At 45.2% G+C, this 18,800-nt stretch overlaps 1 protein-coding gene across 17 annotated transcripts in view; it reads left to right on the top strand.

Annotated features, from left to right (window-relative positions):
• The window catches only part of DENND2B (DENN domain containing 2B), a 340,796-nt gene extending 323,523 nt beyond the window's left edge, over positions 1-17,273 (top strand). For 16 of the 17 annotated variants that reach the window (XM_025189962.3, XM_025189963.3, XM_075927977.2 and 13 more), the window contains 6 exons: positions 1,921-2,098; positions 4,847-4,888; positions 8,298-8,409; positions 9,332-9,571; positions 14,356-14,442; positions 16,517-17,273. In XM_025189962.3, the coding sequence (XP_025045747.3) occupies positions 1,921-2,098; positions 4,847-4,888; positions 8,298-8,409; positions 9,332-9,571; positions 14,356-14,442; positions 16,517-16,551 (694 nt within the window). In that variant the 3' untranslated portion in view covers positions 16,552-17,273. The remainder of the gene's footprint in view (positions 1-1,920; positions 2,099-4,846; positions 4,889-8,297; positions 8,410-9,331; positions 9,572-14,355; positions 14,443-16,516) is intronic. The other variant, XM_089778641.1, reaches the window with a different exon arrangement.
• Positions 17,274-18,800: the final 1,527 nt, after the last annotated feature.

Consider the following 18,800-nt stretch of genomic DNA (forward strand, 5'->3'; position numbering starts at 1 on the left):
TCCTATAGCTAAGCAAACTTTCTGGCTACGTCTACACTGGCCACAGTTTCCGGAAAAGGGATGCAAATCAGGTAAGACAAGATAGGGAAATCCGCGGGGGATTTAAATATACCCCGCGGATTTAAATAAACATGTCCGCCGCTTTTTTTCCGGCTTGGGGAAAAGCCGGAAAAAAAGCGTCTAGACTGGCGCGATCCTCCGGAATAAAGCCCTTTTCCGGAGGATCTCTTATTCCTACTTCGAAGTAGGAATAAGAGATCCTCCGGAAAAGGGCTTTATTCCGGAGGATCGCGCCAGTCTAGACGCTTTTTTTCCGGCTTTTCCCCAAGCCGGAAAAAAAGCGGCGGACATGTTTATTTAAATCCGTGGGGTATATTTAAATCCCCCGCGGATTTCCCTATCCTGACTTACCTGATTTGCATCCCTTTTCCGGAAACTGTGGCCAGTGTAGACGTAGCCTCTTAGTGTATGCACAGCATGCCTCAGGTGCCATGTGACCAGGATTCATTGCCGAATATGGTCCTTTGTTTGGATCAATAGCTTCCCCCACTTGGGGTGTGTCTAGACTACATGCCTCCTTCGACGGAGGCATGTAGATTAGCCAGATCGGAAGAGGGAAATGAAGCCGCGATTAAAATAATCGCGGCTTCATTTAAATTTAAATGGCTGCCCCGATCTGCCGATCAGCTGTTTGTCGGCAGATCGGGGGAGTCTGGGCGCGATGCCCCGACAAAGAAGCCTTTCTTCATCGACACAGGTAAGCCTCGTGAAACCAGGTTTACCTGTGTCGATGAAGAAAGGCTTCTTTGTCGGGGCATCGCATCCAGACTCCCCCGATCTGCCGACAAACAGCTGATCGGCAGATCGGGGCAGCCATTTAAATTTAAATGAAGCCGCGATTATTTTAATCGCGGCTTCATTTCCCTCTTCCGATCTGGCTAATCTACATGCCTCCGTCGAAGGAGGCATGTAGTCTAGACACACCCTTGGAGTGCAAAGTGAATGCTGATTCAGGCCCCTGGGTGATATGTTTCCTCATGGGTGCAGAATCATCTATTTTTTCTGCTTAAGAATTCTCGCAAGAATTATCAGAGTAGAAGTCTGATGCCACCTAAAGTCTAAGAGATGACTTGCAGTGAAGTAAGTTAGGAATCTTTACCCACAACTCTCAATTTGTAATAGCAGAAAAGTTATTAGTTATTTATAGTTCTTTATGACCATACTTAGCACTGTAGAAGTTTGCACTGTGAGAAAATTAGCTCAGATTGAGCTGGGTAAAGTCACAACTCTGAAAATGAGAGTCCGTCTTCCTTTCCATCTCATAAGAATTAGCTTAATGGTGATGATGATGTTTTATTGACTATAAAGTGAAAATTAGACATGTTCATTAAGTAAAAGGACAATGTAAGCAATGAATTTCCAGTGAATGAGACCAATACATGGTTCTTATAGGACTTTGCATACATATGTCTCAAAGGACAGGCAGGTCGGTATTGCTATACCCCTTAACAAATGGAGAAACCGAGGCACGGAAAGGTAAAGAGACTTTGCCAAGGTCACAAAGCAAGTCAGTAGCAGAGACAAGAATCTTGTACAGGTGTCATGCTTCCCAGTCTGGTGCCCTGTCCATGTAAAGACCAACCTCCCAGTCTCAACTATAAGTGATGTGACGAATGGGCAGAGTGGGACTTAACAAAGCTACCACATAGATTAGTGCAGAAGAGTTCCTGGGTCTGAAATAGCAGGCAGGATACAGATTAGAACTGAGGTGTATTGGCATGGCAGGCTTAGGAAGCTTGGAAAGCATCCTGAGAGAAGGGAGCACCTGTATTCTCATTGTGCTACTATTTCAGCAGCAAGTAGGCAGGCATTCTGGGCTGAGAACAAACTGTAGTAATGCCAATATTACTCTTTCCTCAGCACCCTCTCAAGCTGTTCTCATGCTGTGGTGGCTCTGCTGTACCCCTTCTCCTGGCAGCACACTTTCATTCCTGTTCTTCCCTCATCCATGATTGACATTGTCTGCTGCCCTACACCGTTCCTGGTTGGATTGCTGTCCAGCTCTCTGCCCAAGCTGAAAGAACTGCCTGTAGAAGAGGTAGGAATCAGTCCAAGACTTGGTTGTAAAATGAATCCAAAAATGGTTTGTATAAAGTCACACTGATTTGTGTCACCTGAGTATCTGGCCGGCTGATATAAGTTTTTTCTTTTCTAGCCCTGAAATTGCCCCTTTGTTTCTTCTCTTTCTAATGGTCATGTACAATTACCTCTTTGGAAAGAACATAAAATATCATAGATAGATGTTAAGGATTCTAGTCTTCTTGATGCCTCATGTGAGGTGACTGAGAGTGAAAAGTGAACATTAACCTTGTCATGCTAAGATCTCATTTTCTTGTAGAAGGGTTGTGAACGACTAGTCGACTATTCAATAAACAACTGCTTATTGAATAATCAACACAAATAGTTGACTAGTTGCTTCCCACACACCCCTTGCTGCCTCTATCAGAAAGAGGCAGGAAAGGGGAGAAGTATAGGGGGGGTTTCAAAGCAGCAGCACCACATGAAGCCTGGGGCCAGACCCTGGACTCCACCTGGCTCTGCTGCTTTGAAATGCCGCCTGCAGCATGGAGTCAGCAGGAAACTCAGAGTCCCCGGCTGACCCCGGGCTTCATGTGGCGCTGCCAGTTTGAAACACCACAGGGACCAAGGGGACAGCGGGGCGCATGCTCTCCGCAGTGCTTTAGCCTTTATAGTGTAGCAACAGCGCTGGGGCTGTTGCTACACTTCAAAGGCGGAGGCACCCTATTGACTAATTGCATCGACTATTCAATTAGCCAATTAATCATAATTTAACATCCCTATCTTGTATGTGAAATAACATAATGAAGTGACATCAGCACAGTAAAAAACATTCACTTTAGTGCCAGCCATGGTCACTTTCACTAATTCTAATGGGAATTACACTCATAAGCATCTGTGGAATACAGAATGGAACCCTTATGGTGAAGAGGGTCCTTTCAAGGTCTCATTGGCTCTACACTGCAAATGAAATTAGCTCTATGTTTATACAGTATATCCCAGTGTTTCTCAAATTGTGCTCCACAGAGCCCCAGGGCTCCGCAAGACATCTCCAGGGGCTCTGTGAGGCTGACAAATTGGAAACATCAATAGGTACAACACATACAATCAGTGGACCGCTGGGGCTCCGCATAAATTTTTACATATGTAAAGGGCTCCGGAGGCCAAAAAGTTTGAGAACTGGTGGTATCCAAAATACTGCTGTCATAATCCTTCCATGACTGATAATCACTTCACTCTCCTCTCAGCCCTTCACTGGTTTCCTCTTTCTTTCCACAGCAAATTTCCTATACTTGTAGTCACTTTGAGGGCTCTCCACGATAAGGTTTTCCTCCTACCCTTCCCAAATTGCCTTTCTACATATCTTTTTAGCATCCTCTCATCCTTACACCTTCATTATGAATTATTATTTACACTTCATCCATGCCACCTTCTAATTAGGGATGTGAAAGATTAACCAGTTAACATTACTTATTAATTACTGTTAATTGGTGGGGGCGTGGGCAGGGAGCTGCTCCCCACAGGGTGACTGCTGCGGGCAGAGGCTGCTCCAGTCGTCCAGAGCAGCCCCTGTCTGCAGCAGGCCAGGGCATTCTAACAGAGCAGTCTCTGTCCACAGGGAGCCTGGGCACTCCACAGGCAGGAGCTGCTCCAGCATCTGGAAAAGCCTCTGTCTGCAAGGAGCCTGGGCACCCCACAGGCAGGGCATTATGTTTAACTGGTTAACCAATTAAATGGGATTTTACATCCCTACTCCTAATGCTTAGAACCAGCCCTACTGTACCAAACAATACCAGTTTTCACTAAAACCCCTTTTGAAACATAGTTCTTTTGCACAAAGGACACCTCATGGGTAATCCACCAAAATAACAATGGTACCCATACATTTTTAGAGTATTCTGCAAACCTTTCCTAAATCTGCCCATCATCCTATGTAGGAAATATGTGAAGTGTTCTGACTTACTTGGACTCTGACTTTTACGGGGCAGGAAGTATGTCTTCCTGTTTGTACAGAACTCTGCAAATGTTTCATGGTGCAGCAGACTCACAACAGAAGTATGATTCTCATTCTAAGTTCTGGTCAGGCTAAGTACTATTTAGATCAGGGGTGGGCAATAAGCCAGATGCAGCTCTCCAGGGTTAGCCCTGGTGAGCCATTGGCACTTTATTTACCTGCACCTCTGTTTGAAGCTCCCATTGGCAATGCATCACCATTCCCAGCCAATGGGAGCTGTGGGAAGCAGCGTGGACTGGGACACCACTTCCTATAGCTCCCATTGGCTGGAAATTGCGATCCGCAGAGCTTCAAGTGGCCATAGCTGCGGAGGCGCAGGTAAATAAAGCACTGGTGGCCCATTAGAGGCTAACCCTGGTGAACGCATCCAGCCTGCAGGCTGGTTGTTGGCCACACTGATCAGGGCTGGCCTTACCATGAGGTGAACTGAGGCAGCTGCCTTAGGTGCCAGACTGGGGTGGGGCGAGGCGCCACTAGGACCCAGAGTGTAGAAAATTGTGTCTGCTCCCGGTGCATATGTAGGTAGCAGAGCAGTACCATGGGAGGAGAAGAACAGGAAGAAGGCAGAATTGAGAAGTTTTGGCCCAAACGAGGGAACATGGGGGTGTCATTTGAGCTCCCTGCCTCAGGTGCCAAAATGTTGTGGGCTGGCCCTGCCACTGATTTAGATTCATCCTCTGTCTGCACAGCAGACAGCAGTAGAATGTTTTCAGTCACCCAGATAAAATTTTATCATATCTTTCTTTTCCTTAGGCTTTGATGGTTAACCTGGGATCTGATCGATTCATCAGACAGGTATAGTATGGCTTTAAATTAACTGAGATAAGTAGGCTTGGCAGAATGCAATTTTTATTATTTTATAATTTTGATGGATAACACTGATGTTTATTTTAAAGGTTTTTTATTTTCATAAATTTAAATGTTCATAGTTGTGCAAAATTATGGATTTTAAGTATTTTTTCTGTTTTCATCCATTTAAATTTTTACAGTTGTGGGAAACTATGGGAGAATCAGACAATAATTAATTATGACAATAGACATTGAGATTCAAAAGTTAAAGGTTTATAGGCATTAAAACCCAAATTATCGACATCATATATGAAAATATTCAAAGATAATCACCTTAAATAAACTCCAGTTCTGAAGGAGCATTTTTCTTACCTTGCCTATCTTTATCGTGGATGAAAATATTTTTTCATGGGCTTGTGTGGGTATGGTCTAATGGTTTCTTATTAATATTTACTATTACAAATATAATCCTTACAAGCCTAAAAATAGGCAACTTTGCACTCTCTTTAATCGGGTGATTTAATAAAACATGATAAAACTGTGGGTTCACTAGAAAAGTTCCAGTTGGAATTGTGCGTGATCTAGAGAATAGAAAAAACTAAATTTTTTCTGTTTCCTCTGGAAGTAAATTGTATGCCTAGAAGATACCAAGGTAGCTTACCTTTAAAGTTGCTTTAAAGTGGATCCAGCTTATTATCAGCCTCTTGGCAGAAAGCTGACATTATCCAGAAGCTGCCAGTAGGAGATAGCAGGTTTGTGAGGCTGCAGAGAAGGAAGGAAGTGCTGGGAAATGCCTTCCCTGGTTGCAACCTTGCAAACCTGCCTTCAGAGGAAGGGGGCTGCAACCCAAGTGCCAGGGGTTTCCACTGGGAGCAGGGACACTGGAGGCCTCTGTTTTCTCTGGTTTTCAGGGCTTTCTTCCTGCACCAGTGCTCTGGGTCTGTCTCTAGCATGTCCTTCCCTGGCTTTAGGGCAGGGCACAGCTCCAAGAGCACAGGGAGAGATACCATGTGTCTCCACAGGCCTTGTGCCCCTGCTCCCTGTAGAAAGCTTTGGAACGCTTTCCAGTGCTGCCCAGCCCACAGTGTCCCCGCCCTGCCCACAGCTGTGGGACTCTAGATGGGGATCCACCCTTGGGTAGAGATATGGGCTCCCCAGCTCATTACCACACCATTCTGTGCAGGTGGCGGGTCCCCAGGCGCAGGCAGCTTTCTATGGCTCTATCCATGCTTCCTTTATTCTTGCTAACCTTCCTGTTACCAGGGCCTTTCTTCATGTACAAGTTCTTAATAAGCATCGAGCTGTTGCCAATACAGGCAGTCCCCGGGTTACGTACAAGATAGGGACTGTAGGTTTGTTCTTAAGTTGAATCTGTATGTAAGTCGGAACTGGCATCCAGATTCAGCCGCTGCTGAAACTGACCAGCGGCTGACTACAGGAAGCCCGAGGCAGAGTTGCTCTGCCCCGGGCTTCCTGGAATCAGCTGCTGATCAGTTTCAACAGCAGCTGAATCTGGACGCCAGTTCTTACATACAGATTCAACTTAAGAATCCCAGGCATCCCCAAGTAGTCAGCGCTGGTCAGTTTCAGCAGCAGCTGCCTTGGGGACGCCTGGGGCAGAGCAGCTTGGGTGCTGCTGGGTTGCTCCAGTAGTGCTGCTCCTCGGCGCTACTGGACCAACCCAGCAACACCCAAGCTGCTTTGCCCCAGGCGTCCTGATTCAGCCGCTGCTGAAACTGACCAGCAGTGGCTGAATCAGGATGCCTGGGGCAGAGCAGATGGGGTGCTGCTGGGTTGGTCCAGTAGCGCCCAGAGCGGCGCTACGGGACCAACCGGCAGCGCCCTAGCTGTTGTACCACAGGCGTCCGGAGCAAAGCCGCAGAGCACGGGGGCAGCGGGACAGCCCAGATGCGCCGCAGCTGTCCTGCTGCCCGCGTGCTCCGCGGCTTTGCTCTGCGGCTTTGCTCCGCTTTGCTCCCCGTCTCCCTGGTCTGTTGGTCTCCAGCAGACCGGGGAGACGGGGAGCAAAGCCGCGGAACACGCCGGCAGCGGGAGACAGGGAGACCAGACCAGGGAGACGGGGAGCAAAGCTGGGGAGCACGCGGGCAGCGGACAGCCCAGACGCGCCCCGACTGTCCCGCTGCTGACATGCTCCCCGGCTTTGATCCCCTTTCCAGCAGACCAGGGAGACGGGGAGCACGTCGGCAGCAGGACAGCCGTGGCGCGTCTGGGCTGTCCGCTGCCCACGTGCTCCGTGGCTTTGCTGCCCGTCTCCCTGGTCTGCTGGAAACCAGCAGACCAGGGAGATGGGCAGCAAACCCCGTTCGTAACTGTGGATCCGACGTAAGTTGGATCCGCGTAACTCGGGGACTGCCTGTATCCAAATGCCTTCAGTATTAAAGTCAGGACTGGATCGGTTCCCAGGTCAATGAAGGTATTAACTGGAAGCTGTTAATATCAGAACTGATTTTAAGCAGAATCTACTGCAATACAGAGACAAATCCAGGGCCTACAAAGACAACTTGAATTTTTCAACATCATTTTAGCAAGACAACAAGCATAAGGGGGGGGGGCGGAGAATCTGAGGAAGTAGTCTAAAGGTTGGAAAGGAGAAAAATGAGGATGATTTACTGAGTTTGGAGTAAGAAGGAAACTTGGAAAAATGAAATAAAGAATCATTAGGGGGCTGTGCTCACTGCTTGCTATGCTCGCCAACCTGCAGCCACAGAGCCTGATGACGTCATTCTGTTTTGTGGCAACAAAAACTTGTTTATATAGAGAGCTTATTTCCTGAAAGTAACCTGGCACTAGATAATTTATGGATAAAAGAAAATGTGTTAAGTCAACTGGATGTACCTTAAAGGTTGGGCAAACAGATTAAGATTACTCTGAAGATTTCTTGCTACTCTAGATGTCTCATATCTGCTCATTATATCTGAAACAAATGTTAACTATGGTGTGGAGAATGAGCAGAAGTACTTGCAGGAAAATAAGCAAAAGAGGAACTATCAAGAACTGAAGAAGCTTCCAGAACACAACCTGAGCAGCTGCGTGAATGTGCTGCTAGGCCTTCATCTTGTGTATATTCAGGAAACACAGCTATTTGGATCCCACCGTTCCTGTCTGGTGCCTTCATATTTTGTTGTGTAACAAGCAGGTTCAGGATTTATATGTGTTTACCTTGCACTCCAATAGCATATTATCTTTCCTGACTTCAGTCTCATGAAACAGACTATAAATTTAAATTAAAAAATATGTAACAGAGGCACATAAGGTTTCATTATTGTATTCATATAGCCATTAAAGTAACAAACACAGAATATTTTATTTCTGAATTTTAGGCTCCGAAAAACCATTGACTGAAAATAAGCATATAGGTGGGAAAAAGCAGTCTACATTTTTTTTTCTCCTTTAGATGGATGATGAAGACACTCTATTACCTAGGAAATTGCAAGCTGCTCTGGAGCAGGCTCTAGAGAGAAAGAGTGAACTGATAAATCAGGATTCAGATAGTGACTCGGATGATGGTAAAATAATCTGGAAACAAGTCTTTTCTATGTGTTGGTAGATGATATTGTGTCCATGGGATCAGGAGAAAGAAACAAGGGTCTAATTCAGAAAACTCATCATCTTGCCCTAAAACTACATTTTACAACATCAATTTACATTTCTGAATTGGAGTTAATGATTGAAGGCATAATTTTCAAACACTGTAATATATTAACAGCATGTTTAAAATACTTTTAAGTGTCACAGTGTATACACTCCCATAGACGTTTTAAACTTTTCTCAAACAGGGATTTTAATGTTAAAAATCATCAGTTTTTTACATCATGCAGTTAGTCCATGTCTATTCATTTTATATTTATTGTTATTACATTTTGCTTTAAATATGTAAAGCCACTTTAATATTACTGACAAGCAACACAAGAACTGAATCTAAAATAAATCTTTTTCAGTCCATTTTTGTATAGGTTTATTACCCTCCGCGCAAAATTTTACATTCAAAATCATTCAGAAACATAGCAACTATTCAGGAAACTCTCAAGTAAAGTTCAAACAGCAGAGACCCATTTCATAGTAAAACCTCAAAGATTAATTTTTAATTATGTATCTTCTGAGTGTCCTATATGCATTTACCCCTTAAAGCAAACCATATTGTTGTTGACTTTGGGATATAGAAAATCCGTTGTGATATTGATTGACAATATAGTGCAGTTTATAGTTCCCACATCCCAGTTAATTTTAATGGGGTAAGGGAAGGAGGGTAGCAGGGACAGAGTATTCATGTGTTTTTTTTCAGATATGATTATTATAATGCTAGTTTGACTTTTGGGGGGGAAATATTAGGTGAAAACATTAAATGCAGTGTCAGTGACCAAGCAGGTACATTGTACTGGAGCTGTTCTTAAGCTGATTTGGGTGTTACATTTCTGCTTTCTTTTGCAGAGTGTAACACCCTGAATGGATTAGTATCAGAAGTTTTCATCCGATTCTTTGTGGAAACAGTTGGCCACTATTCCCTGTTCCTAACTCAGAATGAAAAAGGAGAGCGTGCCTTCCAAAGGGATGCTTTCCGCAAATCTGTAGCTTCCAAGAGTATCCGTCGTTTCCTGGAGGTTTTTATGGAATCACAAATGTTTGCTGGGTTTATCCAGGACAGAGAACTGAGAAAATGCAGGGCAAAAGGTAAGGCTTGGGATTCTCTTTTTTACGGTGCAGACTGTATTTGGAGATTTAATTACACTTTTTCACATCGTTTGAACAATTACAACTTTATATGCTGCCAAATATTAGTGTTGTAGCTAATTTTGCCAGACACACAATACCCTCTCCTTTTGCGTAGCGGTGGGTTAAAGCTGAAATGACAAGTTTTAATGGAAAACCTTAAAAAACAATGAGTAGTGTAGCAGCACCTTAAAGACTAACAAAACATGTAGATGGTATCATGAAAAGCTCATGATACCATCTACATGTTTTGTTAGTCTTTAAGGTGCTGCTACACTACTCATTGTTTTTTAAGGTTTTCCAGTTACTGATTAACTGAGCTACCCCTCTGAAGTTTTAAAGGAATGAGTCTTACCTTTGTGATGCTTCCTCAGTACTAAAATTATTAAAGGGCAAAGTTGACTGCTCCACACCATGAAATAATGTAAAGGATACAACTCATACATTATTCTAGGACTGCTCTTGGATGGCTTATGTCCAATGAGGTTCAAAGTAAAAATGTGGAAAAATTGTTTTATTAGTTAAGATAAATATCAGCAAATAAATAGGAGTGTAAGACATGACTTAGAGACAAAATTTGGTCTGGTCCTATTTCAGATGAGTGAGACTTTTTTGTATGAGTAAAGACTACAGAGGTAGACTGTAGGGGAGAGTCTTACAGTTCAAGAAATCTGACCAATGTAGTCTACCTAGCCAGGGTCCTACTCCTACAAACCCTGACTCCCAGAAAGCTATAGAAGTGTAGGGCTGGAAGGGACTGGGCTGGAAGGGACATGTCTAGACTACGTTTTTATTTTGAAAGAAGATGTGCAAATTTGCATATCTTCTTCCATTTGCTTTTTTGAAAGAGGTTTTTTCGAAAAAGCTAGCAGTCTAGACGCTGTTCTTTTAAAAAAACAACACCCCCTTTTTGAGAGAACGCTGTAAACTTCATTTTTTTGAGGAAGAATGGTCATTGGGCTCAGTCCCTTGCACTCACGGCAGGAATGCGGAATAATTGACCATTCCTGGCAATTCTAGCCTGTTGTTAAAATCCTCCTGTGACCGAGAGTCCATAACCTCCCTAAGCACTTTGAAGAGCCCAGGCGATCTGGTGTAAAACCAGCTGGGAAACAGGCAGACACTGAGCCCCGCTAGACTAGAGCCACTGTGCTGCTGGTTCTCGGGCACATGCTGCAAAAAACACAGGGGCCTGTGCAGCGAGCCGGGCTGGAGCTGAGGCGCTAAGTATTGCACGGCAGTGCCATCTGCTGGCAACTGCCAGCGCCCTGCTCTCTGCTCAGCCTATCTGCGCCCTGCCTTGCTCCCCCTGGCCCGGAAGGCAGCCGCAGCAGCTTCGGAAGGAAGCGGACTAGGGCTGCCTTGGCGGGGAGGCAGCGTGCGGCCAGCGGGGTTCCTGGGCTCTTGTCTCCGAGGGGAGGTTCCTTAAGGCAGCCCGCGGCGAGAGGTGGGTGGACGGGTTGCAAGGGTGCGAGGCGGGAACCTGAGTCTGGGGGAAGGGGGAGGGAGCGGACCCGCCTCTAAAGGTGCCGGGGAGCAGCGTGAGATGCGCAGCTGGAATCCACCCGATCGCATGGCATAGCGAGGGTCGCATGTGCCCAGGGAGGAAACCCCTCATGTGGGCTCCACCCATTGCGTGGGGGAGGGGTGTGGGCTCTGGGCGAGTTTGGGGGCTGGGTACAAGCTCTGGGCTAGGGCATGAGATTAGGCTGTAGGAGGGGGAGGGGCCATCATCTGGGCGGGAGTTTTGGTGCAGGCTGGGGCATGGGTGGGGCTGGAGGAGGTGCTGGGGAAGTGGAGTGTGGGGGCAGGAGAGAGTGGGGGTGCAGACTCAGGGAGGGAGTGAAGTGTATGAGGAGGTGCTGGGGGGTGGGGAAGGTGCAGTGCTTGGCCCTGGGACACCAGCCTCTGGCAGCAGCTTCTTAGGTAGGGGATCTTGGCACACTGCTGCTGCCCACAGGCACCCCTTCTCCACAGCTTCCCATTGACCACAGGCAGGGGGCAGCATGCGGCACTGGGCCCCCAGGCCAGGAATATTCCTGGTTCCTGGACGCCGCAGGCCCATATAATGCCATCTGTTCCATGCAGGCACAGGAGTTCCCCTGCACATATCTTATTGCAAAACCAGGGTTTTGGGGGTAAATTCTATAAAATGGATCTGCTATTCAACACTGAGCAACCTCAAACCCCATTCACTTTGAGGCCTGGGGCACCTCCTGCACTCTGCCTCTATTTTGTGAATTTTGCAAAAGTTATGACCTAGGTCACTTTGCACCTGCCAGTCTGGCCTTTGCAAGATTTGCAGGATCGGACACAACATCAGTTCATGACCAGTGATAAGATTATGTTGCTGGGAGATAAAACCCACTGATTGAGAATTCCTACTTTGTGATTTAACAATCTTAAAACCACCATGGCAGCTTTTTCAGGTTGAACTTGGTATGAAACAGCATTAGTTTTGGACGCAGTGTAAGATCTCTTTGTGATTCACAAAGCAACCTTAAATAGTCTTTCTTTGAAGGAAATAAAATGTTAAATGGTATTTATAGCAGGAAAGTGAATTACTGTTTCAAGCCAAGCACAAAGGGCAAGGAGTTGTATCATGAGATGAGATCACCTTTGAGTGCCTACATTTCTAATTTTTAATTGAGTTATCTTTCCAAGATGGTTTTCTGGGAATTTTGCTTATGTTGCCACCTTTCTAATTGCTTGTAACTGGATTCCTGATTCTGCCCCTGCTCTCTTTGTCCCCTCAAGATCCTATCCCCCATTGCTCACTACTCCCTACTGCTCCCATTGCTGACTGGATCATTTCTACCTTCACTCCCTTTCCTTCCCGCTCCTCCCATGCCTCCTCTGCTCCTGGGATGGGACAGGAGCTGCTTCAGTCTGACAAGAAGCCTGCCTGCAGGTAGGAGGAGGTGGCCATGGCTGAGCAGGGGCTGGTACAAGATAATGACCTAGTGCCTCTTCTCACTGCAAAGTAACCATATTTTTGATGTCCAGTTAGTCCATCAGACCAGACGCTGTGAGGTCCCCTTTTCAACTAGGGATGTCAGTGAGTGGTTGACGACACAATTAACTAACAAGTCTAGGCTTATCAGTTAATCTTGTCGACTACTCACATTCCTCCCCTTGCAGCCTCTGTATCAGACACAGCGAAGTGGGCAGGAGCTGGTGCTGAGCAGAGCTGACTTAAAAGCCAGTTCCCCCCAACCCCACTCTGTGCTGCCACTTGTCCCCTCCCATCCCCGCAGCTGCCTCTATCACAGGCAGGAGTGCTCAGGGAGGGTTCAGGGGAGGCTGCTGCAATGCAGCCTCAGTTTGCGGCAGGTCCGAGCTCCACATGGACAGCGGCTGCTGCTGGGGACGAGACTCTGTCCATAGCCAGACTGGATTACCGTGGACAGCAGCTGCTTCGTGGCAGCCTCCCTTCCCTTCCCCCCTGCCCGCAGCAGCCTCTGTCTGTGGCGAGCGTGGACACCTACAGACAGGGGCTGCTGCCATCCTTCGCTCCTGCCTCTGTATCAGCGGCAGCAGTGCCTGGCAGCTGGTCTGCAAGGGTAGTTGGTTTTTAAAGTGGTTCCCCTCGCAGACTGGCTTCCACCTGCCACCCCATACTGCTGCCCCTGATAGAGAAGTGGCAGGGGGCTCCCTGGGAATGGGTCTGGGAGTGCACTGGCTGCCAGCCCTGCCCCCAAAGACTATCGAATAGTCCTGTAACTGCAAATATTTTGTTCGGTCACATGACTATTCAGTTACCTGTTATCTAACATTCCTATTTTCAACCACACTTTCCAGTAGAAAACTTGACACCTGGACACCAAAGCCAAAAATTGGACTGTCCGGGCAGAGCCTGGACAGGTGATAACCCTAGTGATGCTGCTGCTGTTTATTAATCTTAGTGTAATCGGAGTCAGTACAAGTAAAATATCCTTATAACCAAGCAAATGTCCTGTGCTGAATATCAGTTGAGTAGGAACCATCTACTGGCTGCAGCTGTTACTGTTGTTTATTATTTGTGTAGTCTAAGGATAGTCTACGGACCTGCTCTTACAGTGAGCTCTGTATGGGCCCCATTGGATTTAGTGGAGCTCTACATGGTACATGGGTCTGCCCACCAGCAGCCCATTGTATGATTGGGGCTAAATGGAAAACATCCATATCTATTCTGTTAGAGTTCTGTGCATAAACAGCATGTTTATTCAGGGATTAGAATGTAATTAGCTACCTTACTGAGTGCAGTAATGCTAAATTTTGTTGCTTGGGCCAGGCCAGATTCAGAGCTTGTCTCTACAACTGGTGGGATTCACACTGCAGTAATCAATCCATCAGGGGTTGATTTAGCAGGTCTAGACCTGCTAAATCAACTGCCAGTTGTTCACTCTTGGTACTCTACTGGAATGAGAAGAGTAAGGGGAGTCGATCGGTGATCGAGTTTCTCCCATTGACCCAGCATGATGTGGACCCCACAGTAAATAGATCTAAGCAGTGTCAGCTTGAGTTAGGCTACAAATGTTACTCATGTTACATAGCTTAAGTGGATTTTTCTCCATAGTGTTGACTTGCTCCCATAGTGTTGACTTGCCGCCCTTAGTGTTAGTGTGTAATAATGCCTGGTGGACAGCGGGAATCTTAGATTTGAAGGAAGATCTGGACATTCTGTTCCTCAGCATTTTCCTTTCACCCTCCCTTTCACTGGGAAAGAAGATCAAACAATGCTTTATTTTATCCATTTCTCACAGGTCTCTTTGAACAGAGGGTTGAACAGTATTTGGAAGAGCTTCCGGACACTGAACAAAGTGGAGTAAACAAGTTTCTGCGAGGTCTTGGTAAGGAAAATCTTTTAAAGAAATTCTGAAATGTTTTTAACAAATGGTTTTAACAAAGCACATCTCTGCCTAGATTGGAATGGAATACTCAACTAGTAATTCAATTATATGACTGCTAGGCATAATCCAAAGAAAATCAACAAAAATCTACTTATGGCTGATAAAAGTAGGCTTTATTATGATTTTACTAAGAAAGATTCTGATTTTGAAAAAGGAACTTTACCTAGCTATCATATTCTCCCCACCCACCCCCCCGCCCCCCCATAAAAAGAAAAGAAAATCTGGAAATGGGCCTTGACTTTTATCAGATTTGGCTGTCCAGTATTTTAATAATTGGATGCCTACATTTTGGCATAGTCGGTTCACTATACAGTGACTAGAGTATACATTTCAAGCGCTTTTAGACTATTTTTTCTTAATTTTTCAATATATATTAGTGCAGTGGGCTCACCAACCTGATCGCGGAGGCACTGCCAGTCCTTCTCGACGCAGTGTTCCCAGTCCCCTCTTCCTCCTCCATGCCTACAGTGAGGAGCCCATGCTGGCGCTACACCCTCCCACCCCTCACAAAATTGGAGCCAAAGCTGGCTTCCTGCAGCAGGGAAAAGGGGAGAAATCCTGCGGCTCTGTGCCGGATCTGGCTTTGCAGGAGGCATGTGTGCTGCTCCTCCCCTCCCCACAGCAACACACGCGCTTTCTTCTCTTGCCTTCCTTTCCCCGTGCACCAGGGAGGCAGGTGGGGGGGATCGGGAGGGGGTCTTAAGATGGCAGTGGAGGATCTAGAGCAGCTGGATTTCTTAAAGAAGCACTTTTTCCAGCACTGCCTGCAGATCCTACCCCAGAGATTCTAGTCCCTGGAGACCCTCCCAAGTACCGGCCAAGCTGCTCCTGCCCCCATTCCTCTGGCCAGACATCCACCAGCACCCTGTTCCTGCCCCTTCCCTCCTGGCCAGACACCTACCCCTAGTTTGCTCCTGTACCCTATTTTCCACCCAGATTCTGCACCCCCATCCCCATCCCACTCACTGGCAGCCCTGTCCTGCACACTGGATCCCTCATTTTTGGCCCCCCCCCCCCAGAGCCTGCCAGGGCCCACAAAATCCACTGACCCTGGAACCCCAGAAGAAATAATCTGGCATGAGGCCTTGAACCTCAGTCCTACCTACCCTCCCCCGCCCACCACCATAGGGCTGGAGTGCCAAGGGAGGGAGGTGTCAGTTGGGGACACATCAGTGATGGTTGAGGGGAGGGATTTGGAAGGGTTGGTTTTTTGCATCTCACTTGTGTGGTTCCTGACTGATTTTTCTGTGGGTCAGTGGTCCCTGACCCAAAACAGATTCCCTGCCCCTCCCATAAATAAAGACAAGGTTGAAACCTTTTGTGTTGGACGTAATATTGTATTTAAAAATAAAGCCTGGCCAACAAGCCCCCAATTGGGGCCAAGCCCTCATCTGACTGCAGCATCATAACACACCTGCACCTCCCACACATCCCAACCCTAAGTCCCTCATACACCTGAACTCCCTGCCCTGAACCCCTCACATCCCCACATTCCTGCACCTCCCACATCCCCAGTCTTGTGCCACAACACTCCTGCACCACCCACATAATGAAAATCTGTGTCGTGAACCCATCATACTCCCAACCCCCGTGCCCTGAGTCCCTCATACACTCCAACCCAAACTCCTGCACCCTCACATCCACAAGCCTACAGCTTGCTGAGCACCCCAACACTCTCCTGGAGCCTACTCCCTGAGCTAACATCTCCTTCTCTACCTCCTATTGCACCCATATTCCCTCCTAGAGCTTGCACCTCTCACCCCTTCCCACACCCAAATCCCTCATTCCCATCCCAGAGCCTGCCCTTCCTGTCTCAACCCAGTGAGAGTGAGTAAGGGCTGGGAACAGCAAGTGATGGAGATAAGGGGAATGGAGAGGGCAGAGCCTCAAGGAAGGGGTCTTGGGGAAGGGATGGGGTAGATCTTGGCTTGCCCTGACATTTAAAAAGTGACATTAAAAAAGATTGGAAACCACTGTGTTAGTGACTGATGGATCATGTTTTTGTTTGCTGTAGGAAATAAAATGAAGTTCCTTCACAAGAAGAATTAATTCCTTTCTACTGACATATCAACCCAAAGACTATTTATGACACTGTGCTTGAGAAACTTACAATCTTTCAGATTTTGGTGCAGGAGGATAAGAAGCTGAATACAGCTTTAAGTGACTGCAGATGCTGTTTGACAGTGTACCAGCAAACGAAAAGAAAAAACGTTTATAATGACTCCACTTTATGTATTTGGACAGAATTTGTAAATAATGTGCTGTAAGCTTTCTTTTGTAATGAGCAAGAAAAACTGTGGTAAATATTTGTATATTCCTGAAAATAACAGGTGCTTCTTTCTCTAGTATGAATTGAGTTATGCTTGGTGCAAAATGAATAGCTGATTATGTGCAGCTGACTGTCTCAGCAGAACCACTGACTTCAAAGGATGTGTGTGAGAACTACACTGATGCCTGAATATTGTAGTAATGAATGAACTCCAGAGAATGGGGGGAGATATATACAAGAAGACTGGTTTTATGTGACAGAGCTTATAATTTTCTCTCTTTCCTGCTAATCTATTCTAAAAGAAAAAAATAACAAGTAACTTTGTAATAAGGTATTTGGTTCAGAACAGAATTTCCACTGGGTTTGAACTATGGTCAGTACATTGTTTTGTAATGAATTCTGCACTATGACTTGTTCTTTGATGTGCAACTGCAATGATTAGGTACAGTGCATCCTTTCCTAATATATGTATGTATGGTTTTTAATAAACTATGTAAATATACCTGTTGGTTTATGTTCATTAGATTCCCTCCAATATTTCTGCTACTGTCTGATTAGATACAGAAAGAATAAATTTGCTATGATTTTTGTTGAATATTTTATAATTAAAGTATAAAATGAATAATGTACATTTATCTCTCAGTAGGTTTGCTATTTCATAAAATGTATTACTTTACACTAGATCACTTGGGATGTTACCCAACAATCTATTTAATCAATCTATCAGTTAAACCTGCCAACAAAATCACCTTTCAAAATATGTTTATTCAACTTTATCTTTTGGTAGAACAATAACATACTAGTTTTGCCATTATGAACATAATGGATTAAAAGCTTCAGAGGGGAAACTGAGTTAGTCTTTAACAGGAAAATCTTAAAAAACAACAAATAGTCTAGTAGCACTTTAAAGACTTACAAAACAAGATGGTATCATGAACTTTCATGGGCACAGCCCACTTCTTCAGATGACTTCTTCAGTCTTTAAAGTGCTACTAGACTATAATGGATTAAATGTACCCAAACTGCCATGTTGATTTTTTTAAATGTTGCATTTAAATATCTTGAAAAGGAAACATGTTGAGTGATGTAGAAGGGAATTATGACAGGTGGAAGAGGAGCATGCTAAATACATCTTGAGCACTATTGCAGCTTAGGCCTGCACTGACTACATGTATGTTAGTTACATCCTTTTCTTTGTATTATCTAAGAATTAATATCCTAAGCAGTGCAGAGGGTTTCAGTGGGACAGAGGTACTGGCCTTATCCTAGTACTGTGCACAAGGGGTAAAGTCACCTCAAATTTGCCTAATTTAAAATAATTAACATTTCTTGATCCTTGACCAATGTTAGTAATATACCCATTGTCTGTTACATTACTGTTCAGTTACTAGCTTTCACTTAAATCCTTAATTTCAAAGAAGGTAAATCCGAAGAAGTTTGCAATGTTATCAACTAATACAAATTAAGAGATGCTTCTCCCCCGTAAATGCATTTTCATTATAAATGTTTTTAAAACTTGATTTATGTGTTGACCAAGACTGATTTGAGGCTTGCGCAATTCCTAATCTGTCAGTGGTTCAGGTTTGCTACCAGCCTCATAGAATAAAATGGAGGGTTTATTTACTGAGAAGGTGAAGTAATTTCCTTTCCAGTAGTTATGTACCTCACATTTAATTCTAACTTAACAGTTTATCTAGTGTGCATAAATTAAAATGTGTTCAAAATTGAAAATACCAAATGCCTTTTCTACAATGTATCTCTGTAATTTATTTCTTTTTTCACTAACAATTTCATAGGCCATGTGTACATTGGCAAGATTTTGCACAAATACTTTTAACGCAAGAGTTTTTGCATTAAAGTATTTGCACAAGAGAACGTCTACACTTGCATGTGCTTTTGTGCAAGAGATGTGCTTCGTGCAAAAGCATCTGTGCCAGTGTAGACGCTCTCTTGCGCAAGAAAGCTCCGATGGCCATTTTAGCCATCGGGCTTTCTTGCGCAAGAAATTCATGTTGCCTGTCTACACTGG

Source organism: Pelodiscus sinensis, chromosome 5 (assembly GCF_052426305.1).
Source record: "Pelodiscus sinensis isolate ZL-2025 chromosome 5, ASM5242630v1, whole genome shotgun sequence".
Lineage (NCBI taxonomy): Eukaryota > Metazoa > Chordata > Testudines > Trionychidae > Pelodiscus > Pelodiscus sinensis.